General features: G+C 44.0%; 1 protein-coding gene across 3 annotated transcripts in view; it reads right to left on the reverse strand.

Annotated features, from left to right (window-relative positions):
- The window catches only part of LOC311107360 (ATP-binding cassette sub-family C member 5-like), a 61,394-nt gene continuing 47,136 nt past the window's right edge, over positions 1 to 14,258 (reverse strand). For all 3 annotated transcript variants that reach the window (XM_084149845.1, XM_084149847.1, XM_084149848.1), the window contains 4 exons: positions 7,084 to 7,162; positions 5,087 to 5,200; positions 3,257 to 3,421; positions 1 to 1,459 (listed from right to left, as the gene is read on the reverse strand). In XM_084149845.1, coding sequence (XP_084005971.1) covers positions 1,355 to 1,459; positions 3,257 to 3,421; positions 5,087 to 5,200; positions 7,084 to 7,162 — 463 coding nt within the window. In that variant the 3' untranslated portion in view covers positions 1 to 1,354. The remainder of the gene's footprint in view (positions 1,460 to 3,256; positions 3,422 to 5,086; positions 5,201 to 7,083; positions 7,163 to 14,258) is intronic.

Here is a 14,258-nt window from a genome sequence, read left to right on the forward strand (position 1 = left end):
GTATGAAAACACTTTTATTGGTAAAGCATTTCTATGACAAAAAAAATCTTACATTTAAGAATAAAAAATATAGCAAAATTACAATCTCAAGTCTTTTACAAGGCCATCTTTACGATTTCTCTAGCAACATATTGCTTATTGCACACAATGTTTTCTCAGTGTATGAACATTGTTGTTTATTAAGGCATCTAGATGTTTACAATCCAAAACTTCATCCAAAAACACTGATTTGCAGACATTGTCTGTGGTTGTTTAGAACAGAAAAATACTCTGTACCTTTCATTATTTGTTCCACCACTTTGCTTTGATGTTCTTCAATCTCATGAATATAACTGTGCTTTATTACTACACAATAGAATGATTACAGGTTGATAAAAACGACATTCCTGCCATATACCCTGCCACAATACAAGACACTATGCAGATACAGTTCCGACATACCAGCATATGATTCACCCAGAAAAGAACATAACGCAACACAAATGCAACTGTCTTGCCATTACAAAAAGCATAGGCTACAACATTACTACACTACACAATGAATGACATAACTGTAGAGGCACATATACACTGTATCTGTTAGGATTCACTGAAATGATTACCATATAATAATCTGCCTTATTATTATAACTTGATGCGTTATCAGTCAATATATTCCTGACCCTGCTCATGTGGAATGGTTACTTTGGTATATCAAAGTGATTCTTTGGAAGTCTCAGTTGTCCAGTGATTTGACTGATGAATGTGCTGGCTGTAATGTCATTTTGATTGCATATATCATAATATAAAATCCATTCCACCAACTAGCATTGAGGCTTATACAAGTGATATAGGTTCCTTTCGAATTATATCAGTGAAATATATAGAGAATTTTACGTTCTCTTCCAAGTCTCACTGATAGCCCTGTAGAGAGAGGGTGAAACGAAGCAACATTCAGTGTTATCAGACGCTTCAGTGTTTCATCATGGAATATAAAGTGCCATTGTAGAGTCATTGCTCTGTTCCCCTTCATTTGCACTTGCTCCTTTGGCCTCCGAGAAATGATCTCTTTCCACACAGCAACAAAGGTCAGCAGGTACGATACTCCCAACTCTCAATAGATCCACATCTTTGATGCGTCTTTTGGAACATTGTCATCATCATCATCATCATACTGATGAAGTCGTCATTGGTTTTTTAAATCAACAGACATCACTAAATTTAGCAGCGTTTGTAAGAACCTCTGTTAATGCCTTCTAAAATAACATCTTCCTCGCGCCATGGCAGGATGGTAATCTTCAAAGTTTGTGCAAGTCAGGTCCTCTGCTGTATTTCCTTGTTTTATAAGAGCTTCTTTGTACCCATTCGACTAGGGTCATTGCTCTGTGTCACTGAGCTTGCCGTCAGATGCCTCGATCATGGCCCGGAATCTGGAGTTGTCATCTGCCAGCAGGGCAGCAGGGGTGTCGAACTCCAAAATCTGGAATGAAGAAAATAAATGAAAATAAATAAGTTCTGACCAACAAGTATTTTGACCCACTAGAGAAATGTTTCCTTAGGTGTACAGTAGTAAATCAGATATTTTGTTTAGTATATGCTGTTAACCCTTTACACTCGTACCCATATACGGGTTGAAAATGGCAGATTTGGACACTGATATTCACACAACCCTGAGTCAACACTTTGTAGAAGCACCTTTGGAAGTGATTACAGCTGTGAGTCTTTCTGGGTAAGTTTGTAAGAGCTTTCCACACCTGGATTGTGCAACATTTGCCCAATTGTTTGTTGCTCAGTCCTAGACAACCATTTTCAAGTCTTGCCATAATTTAAGTCAAAACTGTAACTCGGCCCACTCAGGAACATTCACTGTCCTCTTGGCAAGCAACTCCAGTGTAGATTTGGCCTTGTGTTTTAGGTTATTGTCCTGCTGAAAGGTGAATTCATCTCCCAGTGTCTGGTGGAAAGCAGACTGAACCAGATTTTCCTCTAGGATTTTGCCTGTGCTTAGCGCCATTCCGTTTCTTTTTTATCCTGAAAAACTCCCCAGGCTTTAACGATTACACGCATACCCATAACATGATGCAGCCACCACTATAATTGAAGTGTGGAGAACTATAGTTCTTAGTAATGTGTTATATTGGATTTGCCCCAAACATAACACTTTCTATTCAGGACAAAAAGTGAATTGCTTTGCCACATGTTTTGCAGTATTACATTAGTGCCTTGTTGCAAACAGGATGCATGTTTTGGAATATTTTGTATTCTGTACAGGCTTCCTCCTTTTCACTCTGTCATTTAGGTTAGTATTGTGGAGTAATTACAATGTTGTTGATCCATCCAGTTCTCTCATATCACAGCCATTAAACTCTGTAACTGTTTTAAAGTCACCATTGGCCTCATGGTGAAATCCCTGAGTGGTTTCCTTCCTCTCCGGCAGCTGAGTTAAGAAGGACGCCTGTATCTTTGTAGTGACTGGGTGTATTGATACACCATCCAAAGTGTAATTAATAACTTCACCATGCTCAAAGAGATATTCAATGTCTGCTTTTAATTTTTTTACCCATCTACCAATAGGTGCCCTTCTTTGCGAAGCATTGGTAATCGTCCCTGGTCTTTGTGGTTGAATCTGTCTTTCAAATTCACTGCTCGACTGAGGGACCTCACAGATAATTGTATGTGTGGGGTGCAGAGATGACGTAGCCGTTCAAAAATCCTGTTAACCACTATTATTCCACACAGAGTGAGTCCATGCAACTTATTATGTGACTTGTTAAGCACTTATTTAGGCTGGCCATAACAAAGGGGTTGAATACTTATTGACTCAAGACATTTCAGCTTTTCATTTTTAATTAATTCCATCTTGACATTATGGGTTATTGTGTGTAGGCCAGTAACAAAATATCTCAATTGAATCCATTTTAAATTCAGGCTGTAACACAACAAAATGTAGAAAAAGTCAAGGGGTGTGAAAACTTTCTGAAGGCACTGTATATATTTTACACTATACTATAAACCCAGAATTAGAATAAGGTAATACTCTATGACTTCAAATGTGTTTCATTAGCCACTGGTATGATTCAATAGATACAATGGTTACAAGTCCCTCTCAAATAAACACAGAGCTAAGAGGTGCAGAACATAGAAGAAATAGAATGATATGGCTGTGTCCCAAATGGCACCCTATTCCCTATAGGCCCTGGTCAAAAGTAGTGCACTACATAGGGAATAGGGTGCCATTTGAGACGCATTCTATATTTCTATGGTGCAGAAGACCCACCTGTCCCTGGTCCAACACCATGACCCTGTTACAGCTCATCACAGTGTTGAGGCGATGGGCGATGATCAGCGTGGTGCAGCTGCTGAATGACTCGCGGATGGTCTCCTGAATCAGCCGGTCTGTCTCTGTGTCGATGGCTGCAGTCGCCTCATCCAACAGCAAGATCTGGCAACCAAACGTATGTCACATTTAAGCACACTTTGCAGAGGTTCAATCACAAAGGTAACAATATAGAAAATACTGGACAAATTATATTGGGTCTTTGAATATGGATGTGTATATTACAATCTTTAGGACTATTATACAGTGGGGAAAAAAAGTATTTAGTCAGCCACCAATTGTGCAAGTTCTCCCACTTAAAAAGATGAGAGAGGCCTGTAATTTTCATCATAGGTACAAGACCCAGCCACGTTTCATCTTCAATGCCCTTGCTGATGGAAGGAGGTTTTCACTCAAAATCTCACGATACATGGCCCCATTCATTCTTTCCTTTACACGGATCAGTCGTCCTGGTCCCTTTGCAGAAAAACAGCCCCAAAGCATGATGTTTCCACCCCCATGCTTCACAGTAGGTATGGTGTTCTTTGGATGCAACTCAGCATTCTTTGTCCTCCAAACACGACGAGTTGAGTTTTTACCAAAAAGTTCTATTTTGGTTTCATCTGACCATATGACATTCTCCCAATCCTCTTCTGGATCATCCAAATGCACTCTAGCAAACTTCAGACGGGCCTGGACATGTACTGGCTTAAGCAGGGGGACACATCTGGCACTGCAGGATTTGAGTCCCTGGCGGCGTAGTGTGTTACTGATGGTAGGCTTTGTTACTTTGGTCCCAGCTCTCTGCAGGTCATTCACTAGGTCCCCCCGTGTGGTTCTGGGATTTTTGCTCACCGTTCTTGTGATCATTTTGACCCCACGGGGTGAGATCTTGCGTGGAGCCCCAGATCGAGGGAGATTATCAGTGGTCTTGTATGTCTTCCATTTCCTAATAATTGCTCCCACAGTTGATTTCTTCAAACCAAGCTGCTTACCTATTGCAGATTCAGTCTTCCCAGCCTGGTGCAGGTCTACAATTTTGTTTCTGGTGTCCTTTGACAGCTCTTTGGTCTTGGCCATAGTGGAGTTTGGAGTGTGACTGTTTGAGGTTGTGGACAGGTGTCTTTTATACTGATAACAAGTTCGAACAGGTACCATTAATACAGGTAACGAGTGGAGGACAGAGGAGCCTCTTAAAGAAGAAGTTACAGGTCTGTGAGAGCCAGAAATCTTGCTTGTTTGTAGGTGACCAAATACTTATTTTCCACCATAATTTGCAAATAAATTCATAAAAAATCCTACAATGTGATTTTCTGGATTTTTTTCCCTCATTTTGTCTGTCATAGTTGACGTGTACCTATGATGAAAATTACAGGCCTCTCTCATCTTTTTAAGTGGGAGAACTTGCACAATTGGTGGCTGACTAAATACTTTTTCCCCCCACTGTAACTATAATGTAGGACTAGTCCCTAAACTTATTTTATCATCTTCAGTTGATTGAATTTCCAACTGCATTCTATAGAATCAGAGTGACATAACAACACAAGCCATGTGGTGGCAATGTTACACCTTGGAGAAGCTGCTGCCTTCTGCCCGTCTTATGTGACTACCTCAAAATTAGGATGTGAGGCACAAAAGCTTTCCTCTATAGTAACAGAATAGAGAAAATCAATCTAACTGGCCTTGTCTATTGTCCTGTGTGTGTGGTGTGGAGAGAAAGATATGTGACGCTAGAGTGTGTGTGTGTGTGTGTGCGCACGTGCGTGTGTGGATGTGTCTGTGTGTGTTTACCTTGCTGTGTCTCAGCAGTGCTCTTGCTACACACAGTAGTTGTCTCTCTCCCACTGAGAAGTTCTCTCCATTCTCTGTCACCTCAGACTGGAGAGAGTGGGGCAGTTGGCTGATCTGAACATGATTAGAGACAAAATGGAGTCAAAACACAAGCCACATATATCGTTTTCAACTGTTCAAAAATCTCTAGAGGGGATCTTTAATCTTAAACAGGTCTAGGATTTGTTATCAATACCTCTCAACGTTAGTAACACTATCAGAAGGTGTAAAAGGCAATGGATACATACAGTGGGGAGAACAAGTATTTGATACACTGCCGATTTTGCAGGTTTTCCTACTTACAAAGCATGTAGAGGTCTGTAATTTTTATCATAGGTACACTTCAACTGTGAGAGACGGAATCTAAAACAAAAATCCAGAAAATCACATTGTATGATTTTAAAGTAATTAATTAGCATTTTATTGCATGACATAAGTATTTGATCACCTACCAACCAGTAAGAATTCCGGCTCTCACAGACCTGTTAGTTTTTCTTTAAGAAGCCCTCCTGTTCTCCACTCATTACCTGTATTAACTGCACCTGTTTGAACTCGTTACCTGTATAAAAGACACCTGTCCACACACTCAATCAAACAGACTCCAACCTCTCCACAATGGCCAAGACCAGAGAGCTGTGTAAGGACATCAGGGATAAAATTGTAGACCTGCACAAGGCTGGGATGGGCTACAGGACAATAGGCAAGCAGCTTGGTGAGAAGGCAACAACTGTTGGCGCAATTATTAGAAAATGTAAGAAGTTCAAGATGATGGTCAATCACCCTCGGTCTGGGGCTCCATGCAAGATCTCACCTCGTGGGACATCAATGATCATGAGGAAGGTGAGGGATCAGCCCAGAACTACACAGCAGGACCTGGTCAATGACCTGAAGAGAGCTGGGACCACAGTCTCAAAGAAAACCATTAGTAACACACTACGCCGTCATGGATTAAAATCCTGCAGCACACGCAAGGTCCCCCTGCTCAAGCCAGCGCATGTCCAAGCCCGTCTGAAGTTTGCCAATGACCATCTGGATGATCCAGAGGAGGAATGGGAGAAGCTCATGTGGTCTGATGAGACAAAAATATAGCTTTTTGGTCTAAACTCCACTCGCCGTGTTTGGAGGAAGAAGAAGGATGAGTACAACCCCAAGAACACCATCCCAACCGTGAAGCATGGAGGTGGAAACATCATTCTTTGGGGATGCTTTTCTGCAAAGGGGACAGGACGACTGCACCGTATTGAGGGGAGGATGGATGGGGCCATGTAACGCGAGATCTTGGCCAACAACCTCCTTCCCTCAGTAAGAGCATTGAAGATGGGTCGTGGCTGGGTCTTCCAGCATGACAACGACCCGAAACACACAACCAGGGCAACTAAGGAGTGGCTCCATAAGAAGCATCTCAAGGTCCTGGAGTGGCCTAGCCAGTCTCCAGACCTGAACCCAATAGAAAATATTTGGAGGGAGCTGAAAGTCCGTATTGCCCAGCGACAGCACCGAAACCTGAAGGATCTGGAGAAGGTCTGTATGGAGGAGTGGGCCAAAATCCCTGCTGCAGTGTGTGCAAACCTGGTCAAGACCTACAGGAAACGTATGATCTCTGTACCAAATATTAAGTTCTGCTTTTCTGATGTATCAAATACTTATGTCATGCAATAAAATGCAAATTAATTACTTAAAAATCATACAATGTGATTTTATGGATTTTTGTTATAGATTCCATCTCTCACAGTTGAAGTGTACCTATGATAAAAATTACAGACCTCTACATGCTTTGTAAGTAGGAAAACCTACAAAATCGGCAGTGTATCAAATACTTGTTCTCTCCACTGTAATATGATGCCAACATAAGGACTACTTGACATTTGCATACAGACATTTATAAATATATTTGGGGTCAAACTGACGTATTGCCTACTCTACTTATGTTAACATTTACCCCATCTATCCCTACTTACCATCTCCTTTATATGGGTCCTCTCAAGTGCATCCCAGATCTGGGCATCTGAGTATTGATTCCATGGGTCCAGATTGGACCTATTTGGTAAGAAAAATAAGAATAAAGAATCAATCTCTATCATTCTAAACAAGCCTAGATAACAGCACAACAGTCAGGTGAAGTTGCCCCTGGGGTCAGTTTGACATTTTCCCCACTAATGGTTAAAGGGATACTTTGGTATTTTTGGTAATGTCCTACTTACCCAGAGTCAGACAAACTCATGTCATGGATACCATTTGTACGTCTCTGTGTGCAGTTTGAAGGAAGTTGAAGGTAGCATATCGTTAGCTTAGCGCAATTATTGGAAGTCTATGAGTATCTACTAGCCAGCTCCTCTCAAAAGCAGGGAAATAGACCTAACTATTCAAAAGCTGGGTGGTTAGCACTTTGTACTCTAAGTATTCATTACAAGTATATATGAAATTATGTTTTATTATAGTTATTTTTGAAACTATTTTCTCTGAACTATGCATTTCATTCATCCGCTGTGATGGTGGGCGCAAGCATAGGCTGTGCGCGAGTGTCAACACAGCAGGCCAGCTGAGACAGCGGCAGTTTGAACGTGTTTGCTAGCTAGATATCAAGTAAGAAAAGTGTGAGAAGATAAACCTCACAAAAGAAAAAGAGGACATACTGCCAATGCTTGTCCAGAGCAATATTTTTACCTTGCAGCCGTGACTGTGAAGATTGTTGACACTGCTAGAAGATGAGCGAGAAAGTTAGAGGCATAAAAAAAATGCTAACCTCCCCTGTTATTGTAATGGTGAGAGGTTGGCATGTCTTGGGGGTATGATATTTGTGCCTCTGCAATTTTCTCAGTCATCATTATTCACAATTCATTCAGGACTATCCGTGATCATGGTAGCATCCACATTAATGTAGAAGTGTTAAGAAACATATTCTATTCTTATTTACAATAAAAGTGACTCCAAAATGACACAATACATTATTTACCATTCATTTCTATTGGCAACAAAATTATCTAAATAAAAAAATAAATATGCCATTTAGCAGACGCTTTTATCCAAAGCGACTTACAGTCATGCGTGCATACATTTTTGTGTATGGGTGGTCCCGGGGATCGAACCCACTACCTTGGCGTTACAAGCGCCGTGCTCTACCAGCTGAGCTACAGAGGACCACAACCAAAACAAACAGCAAATGGATCCAACATGTTTCTAGGAATATGGGACCAAATACTAAACTTTTGACTACATTAATACACAAGTGAATTTGTCCCAATACTTTTGGTCCGCTAAAATGGGGGGACTATGTACAAAAAGTGCTGTAATTTTTTTACGGTTCACCCGATATGGATGAAAATACACTCAAATTAAAGCTGACAGTCTGCAACCTTATAGTCATTGTATAATTTCAAATCCAAAGTGCTGGTGTACAGAGCCAAAACAACAAAAACATTTTCACCGTCCCAATACTTTTGGAGCTCACTGTATATTTTTGGAAAGTTGAAAGCGTCCAAAGTTTTGAATAGAAAAGGTCATTAAAGACGGTCAAAAGCCTTTTCAGCATCAACAGCCAATATTGATAAATCTACAGTGCATTTGGAAAGTATTCAGACCCCTTGACCTTTTCCACTTTGTTACGTTACAGCTTTATTCTAAAATTGATTAAATTGTTTTTTCCCCCCTCATCAATCTACACACAATACCCCATAACGACAAAGCAAAAACAGGTTTTTAGAAACGTTTGTAAATGTATTAAAAATAAAAAACTGAAATAAACAATTTACATAAGTATTCAGACCCTATACTGTTGAAGCACCTTCGGCAGCGATTACAGCCTTGAGTCTTCTTGGGTATGATAATGATAATGGGTAATGTTATTTCACGCTTAAGAGTACCTGTAATTAAGCCAGCTAGCTACCTACCATTCAGCTGTTTTTCTAACCTCATTATCTGAGGCATTAACGTTAGGTAGTTAGTAGCTACTGTACTTAATTACAGCTACTGATTGCAGAAGACCAATGTCGTCTTGTCTGCCACCCAGACAGCTGGCGTCGGGTAAGTTTGGCTTTATACATAGCTTGGGCTTTGTCGAGTAAGGCTTAAACTATGTATTTAGATTGTAGTTAGGTATTGTAGGTAGGCATCGTGGGCTGTTGTGGGTAGTTATTGTAGGTTAGCATTGTATTCGGCGGTGCCGGGTGTAGCACGAAGCTAGCTAGCTAGCTAACTCACCTCCTGGACTAGCTGGCGAGTAGCTATTAGCAACGGTAGCAACTAGATACAATATCCTTTTAGCCAGCTACATTTGTTCGCAGCGCCGCCGTTTTTCAAACAAAGTCAACACAGCAGCCATTGCTAGCTAGCCAACACGACCAGCTAGCTGTACTGTAGCAGCTAAATACAATATATTTGTGCTAGCTAGCCAACGTTTAATTATTGCTGCGTTATGAAAGGAACTAGACACGGACACGAATTATCTGTTTAGTGTGTTAACACACTATTGGTAGTTTGTTGTAACCAAGTATTGGTGCTAAACTGTGTGTTATTGGATGCTAGCATGCTAGTTAGCTATGGCGTCATAGTTAGCTAGCTGAATAAAGTAAGTTGAGTCTATTCCTTGAAACATTGAACCGCTGTAGTTCACAACAATTCTAATTTCTAAAGTGGAAGTTGGGAGAGTTTTTATTCGGGTGGTTCAGTGAAACAATTATAGTTTCTGAGGTGGAAGTTGGGTGAGTTATATTTGGGAGTTTTGGTGAGGGAGGCCCTACTCTCTCCTTTCCCAGATGTTTAGTTCATTTCATTCCGATCTCCTCTGCATTATTGTAGCCATTTGCTACAGCCTGTCAACTATGCCTCTGCCTATCCCTGTTCTCTCCTCTCCGCACAGGCTACACAAACGCCTCACACCGCGTGGCTGCTGCCTCTCTAACCTGGTGGTCCCTGCACGCACCCCACACCTGGAGTTCCAGGTCTCAGGCAGCCTCTGGAACTGCCGTTCTGCTGCCAACAAGGCTGACTTCATCCCAGCCTATGCTACCCTCCAGTCCCTCGACTTCCTGGCGCTGACGGAAACATGGATTACCACTGAAAACACTGCTACTCCTACTGCTCTCTCCTCGTCTGACCATGTGTTCTCGCATACCCCGAGAGCATCTGGTCAGAGGGGTGGTGGCACAGGAATCCTCATCTCTCCCAAGTGGACATTCTCAATTTTTCCCCTAACCCATCTGTCTATCTCCTCATTTGAATTCCATGCTGTCACAGTCACTAGCCCATTTAAGCTTAATATCCTTGTCATCTATCGCCCTCCAGGTTCCCTTGGAGAGTTCATCAATGAGCTTGACGCCTTGATAAGTTCCTTTCCTGAGGATGGCTCACCCCTCACAGTTTTGGGGGATTTCAACCTCCCTACGTCTACATTTGACTCATTTCTCTCTGCCTCCTTCTTTCCACTCCTCTCCTCTTTTGACCTCACCCTCTCACCGTCCCCCCCTACTCACAAGGCAGGCAATACGCTTGACCTCATCTTTACTAGATGCTGCTCTTCTACTAATCTCACTGCAACTCCCCTCCATGTCTCCGACCACTACTTTGTATCCTTTTCTCTCTCGCTCTCCTCCAACACTACTCACTCTGCCCCTACACAGATGGTAATGCGCCGCCGCAACCTTCGCTCTCTCTCTCCCACTACTCTCTCCTCTTCCATCCTATCATATCTTCCCTCTGCTCAATCCTTCTCCCTCCAATCTCCTGATTCTGCCTCCTCAACCCTCCTCTCCTCCCTTTCTGCATCCTTTGACTCTCTGTGTCCCCTATCCTCCCGGCCGGCTCGGTCCTCCCCTCCGTGGCTTGATGACTCATTGCGAGCTCACAGAACAGAGCTCCGGGCAGCGGAGCGGAAATGGAAGAAAACTAAACTCCCTGCCGACCTGGCATCTTTTCACTCCCTCCTCTCTACATTTTCTTCATCTGTTTCTGCTGCTAAGGCCACTTTCTACCACTCTAAATTCCAAGCATCTGCCTCTAACCCTAGGAAGCTCTTTGCCACATTCTCCTCCCTGCTGAATCCCCCCCCCCCTCCTCTCTCTCTGTGGATGACTTCGTCAACCACTTTGAAAAGAAGGTTGACGACATCCGATCCTCGTTTGTTAAGTCTAATGACACTGCTGGTCCTGCTCACACTGCCCTACCCTATGCTTTGACTTCTTTCTCCCCTCTCTCTCCAGATAAAATCTTGCGACTTGTGACTGCAGGCCGCCCAACAACCTGCCCGCTTGACCCCATCCCCTCCTCTCTTCTCCAGACCATCTCCGGTGACCTTCTCCCCTACCTCACCTCGCTGATCAACTCATCCTTGACCGCTGGCTATGTCCCTTCCGTCTTCAAGAGAGCGAGAGTTGCACCCCTTCTCAAAAAACCAACACTCGATCCCACTGATGTCAACAACTACAGACCAGTATCCCTTCTTTCTTTTCTTTCCAAAACTATTGAGCGTGCCGTCTTTAGCCAACTCTCTTGCTATCTCTCTCAGAATGACCTTCTTGATCCAAACCAGTCAGGTTTCAGGACTGGTCATTCAACTGAGACTGCTCTTCTCTGTGTCACGGAGGCTCTCCGCACTGCTAAAGCTAACTCTCTCTCCTCTGCTCTTGTCCTTCTAGACCTGTCTGCTGCCTTTGATACTGTGAACCATCAGATCCTCCTCTCCACCCTCTCCGAGCTGGGCATCTCCGGCGCGGCTCACTCCTGGATTGCGTCCTACCTGACCGGTCGCTCCTACCAAGTGGCGTGGCGAGAAGCTGTCTCCGCACCACGTGCTCTCACCACTGGTGTCCCCCAGGGCTCAGTTCTAGGCCCTCTCCTATTCTCCCTATACACCAAGTCACTTGGCTCTGTCATATCCTCACATGGCCTCTCCTATCATTGCTACGCTGACGATACACAACTAATCTTCTCCTTTCCCCCTTCTGATAACCAGGTGGCGAATCGCATCTCTGCATGTCTGGCAGACATATCAGTATGGATGACGGATCACCACCTCAAGCTGAACCTTGGCAAGACGGAGCTGCTCTTCCTCCCGGGGAAGGACTGCCCGTTCCATGATCTCGCCATCACGGTTGACAACTCCATTGTGTCCACCACCCAGAGTGCGAAGAGCCTTGGCGTGACCCTGGACAACACCCTGTCGTTCTCCGCTAACATCAAGGCGGTGACCCGATCCTGCAGGTTCATGCTCTACAACATTCGGAGAGTACGACCCTGCCTTACACAGGAAGCGGCGCAGGTCCTAATCCAGGCACTTGTCATCTCCCGTCTGGATTACTGCAACTCGCTGTTGGCTGGGCTCCCTGCCTGTGCCATTAAACCCCTACAACTCATCCAGAATGCCGCAGCCCGTCTGGTGTTCAACCTTCCCAAGTTCTCTCACGTCACCCCGCTCCTCCGCACACTCCACTGGCTTCCAGTTGAAGCTCGCATCTGTTACAAGACCATGGTGCTTGCCTATGGAGCTGTGAGGGGATCGGCACCTCTGTACCTTCAGGCTCTGATCAGTCCCTACACCCAAACGAGGGCATTGCGTTCATCCACCTCTGGCCTGCTGGCTCCCCTTCCTCTGCGGAAGCATAGTTCCCGCTCAGCCCAGTCAAAACTGTTCGCTGCTCTGGCACCCCAATGGTGGAACAAGCTCCCTCACGACGCCAGGACAGCGGAGTCACTCACCACCTTCCGGAGACATTTGAAACCCCACCTCTTTAAGGAATACCTGGGATAGGATAAAGTAATCCTTCTACCCCCCCGCCCCCCCCCCCAAAAAAAAAAAAAAAAAAAAAACATATTGTAAAGTGGTTATCCCACTGGCTATAGGGTGAATGCACCAATTTGTAAGTCGCTCTGGATAAGAGCGTCTGCTAAATGACGTAAATGTAAATGTAAATGTATGACGCTACAAGATTGGCACACCTGAATTTGTGGAGTTTCTCCCATTCCTCTTTGCAGATCCTCTCACGCTCTGTCAGATTGGATGGGGAGCGTTACTGCACAGCTATTTTCAGGTCTCTCCAGAGATGTTGGATCGGATTCAAGTCCGGGCTCTGGCTGCGCCACTCAAGGACATTCAAAGACTTGTCCCGAAGCCACTCCTGCGTTGTCTTGGCTGTGTGCTTAGAGTCGTTGTCCTGTTGGAAGGTGAACCTTCACCCCAGTCGGAGGTCCTGAGCGCTCTGGAGCAGGTTTTCATCAAGGATCTCTCTGTACTTTGCTCCGTTCATCTTTGCCTCGATCCTGACTAGTCTCCCAGTCCCTGCGGCTGAAGAACGTCCCCACAGCATGATGCTGCCACCACCATGCTTCAACGTAGGGATGGTGCCAGGTTTCCTCCAGACGTGATGCTTGGCATTCAGGCCAAAGAGTTCAATCTTGGTTTCATCAGACCAGAGAATCTTGTTTCTCATGGTCTGAGAGTCTTTTAGGTGCCTTTTGGCAAACTCCAAGCGGGCTGTCATGTGTCTTTTACTGAGGAGTGGATTCCATCTGGCCACTCTACCATAAAGGCCTGATTGGTGGAGTGCTGCAGAGATGGTTATCCATCTGGAAGGTTCTCCCATCTCCACAGAGGAACTCTAGAGATCTGTCAGAGTGACCATCGGGTTCTTGGTCACATCCCTGACCAAGGACCTTCTCCCCCGATTGCTCAGTTTGGCCGAGCAGCCAGCTCTAGGAAGAGTCTTGGTGGTTCCAAACTTCTTCCATTTAAGAATGATGGAGGCCACGGTGTTCTTGGGGACCTTCAATGCTGCAGAAAGGTTTTGGTACCCTGCCTCGACACAATTCTTTCTCAGAGCTCTACGGACAATTCCTTCAACCTCATTGCTTGGTTTTTGCTCTGACATGCACAGGTGGACTCCAATCAAGTTGTAGAAACATCTCAAGGATGATCAATTGAAAAAGGTGGCACCTGAGCTCAATTTCGAGTGTCATAGCAAAGGGTCTGAATATTTATTTAAATAAGGTATTTCTGTTTCTTTGTTTTTAATAAATGTGCAAAAATGTCTAAAAACCGTTTTTCGCTTTGTAAATGTCTATTTTTTATAAACCCTCTTTGATTGTTAGTTGCCATGAATATAACGTTAGCTAGCTAGGTAACAACACTCTGACCAAGGACCTC

Source organism: Coregonus lavaretus (assembly GCF_964263955.1).
Source record: "Coregonus lavaretus genome assembly, chromosome: 32".
Lineage (NCBI taxonomy): Eukaryota > Metazoa > Chordata > Actinopteri > Salmoniformes > Salmonidae > Coregonus > Coregonus lavaretus.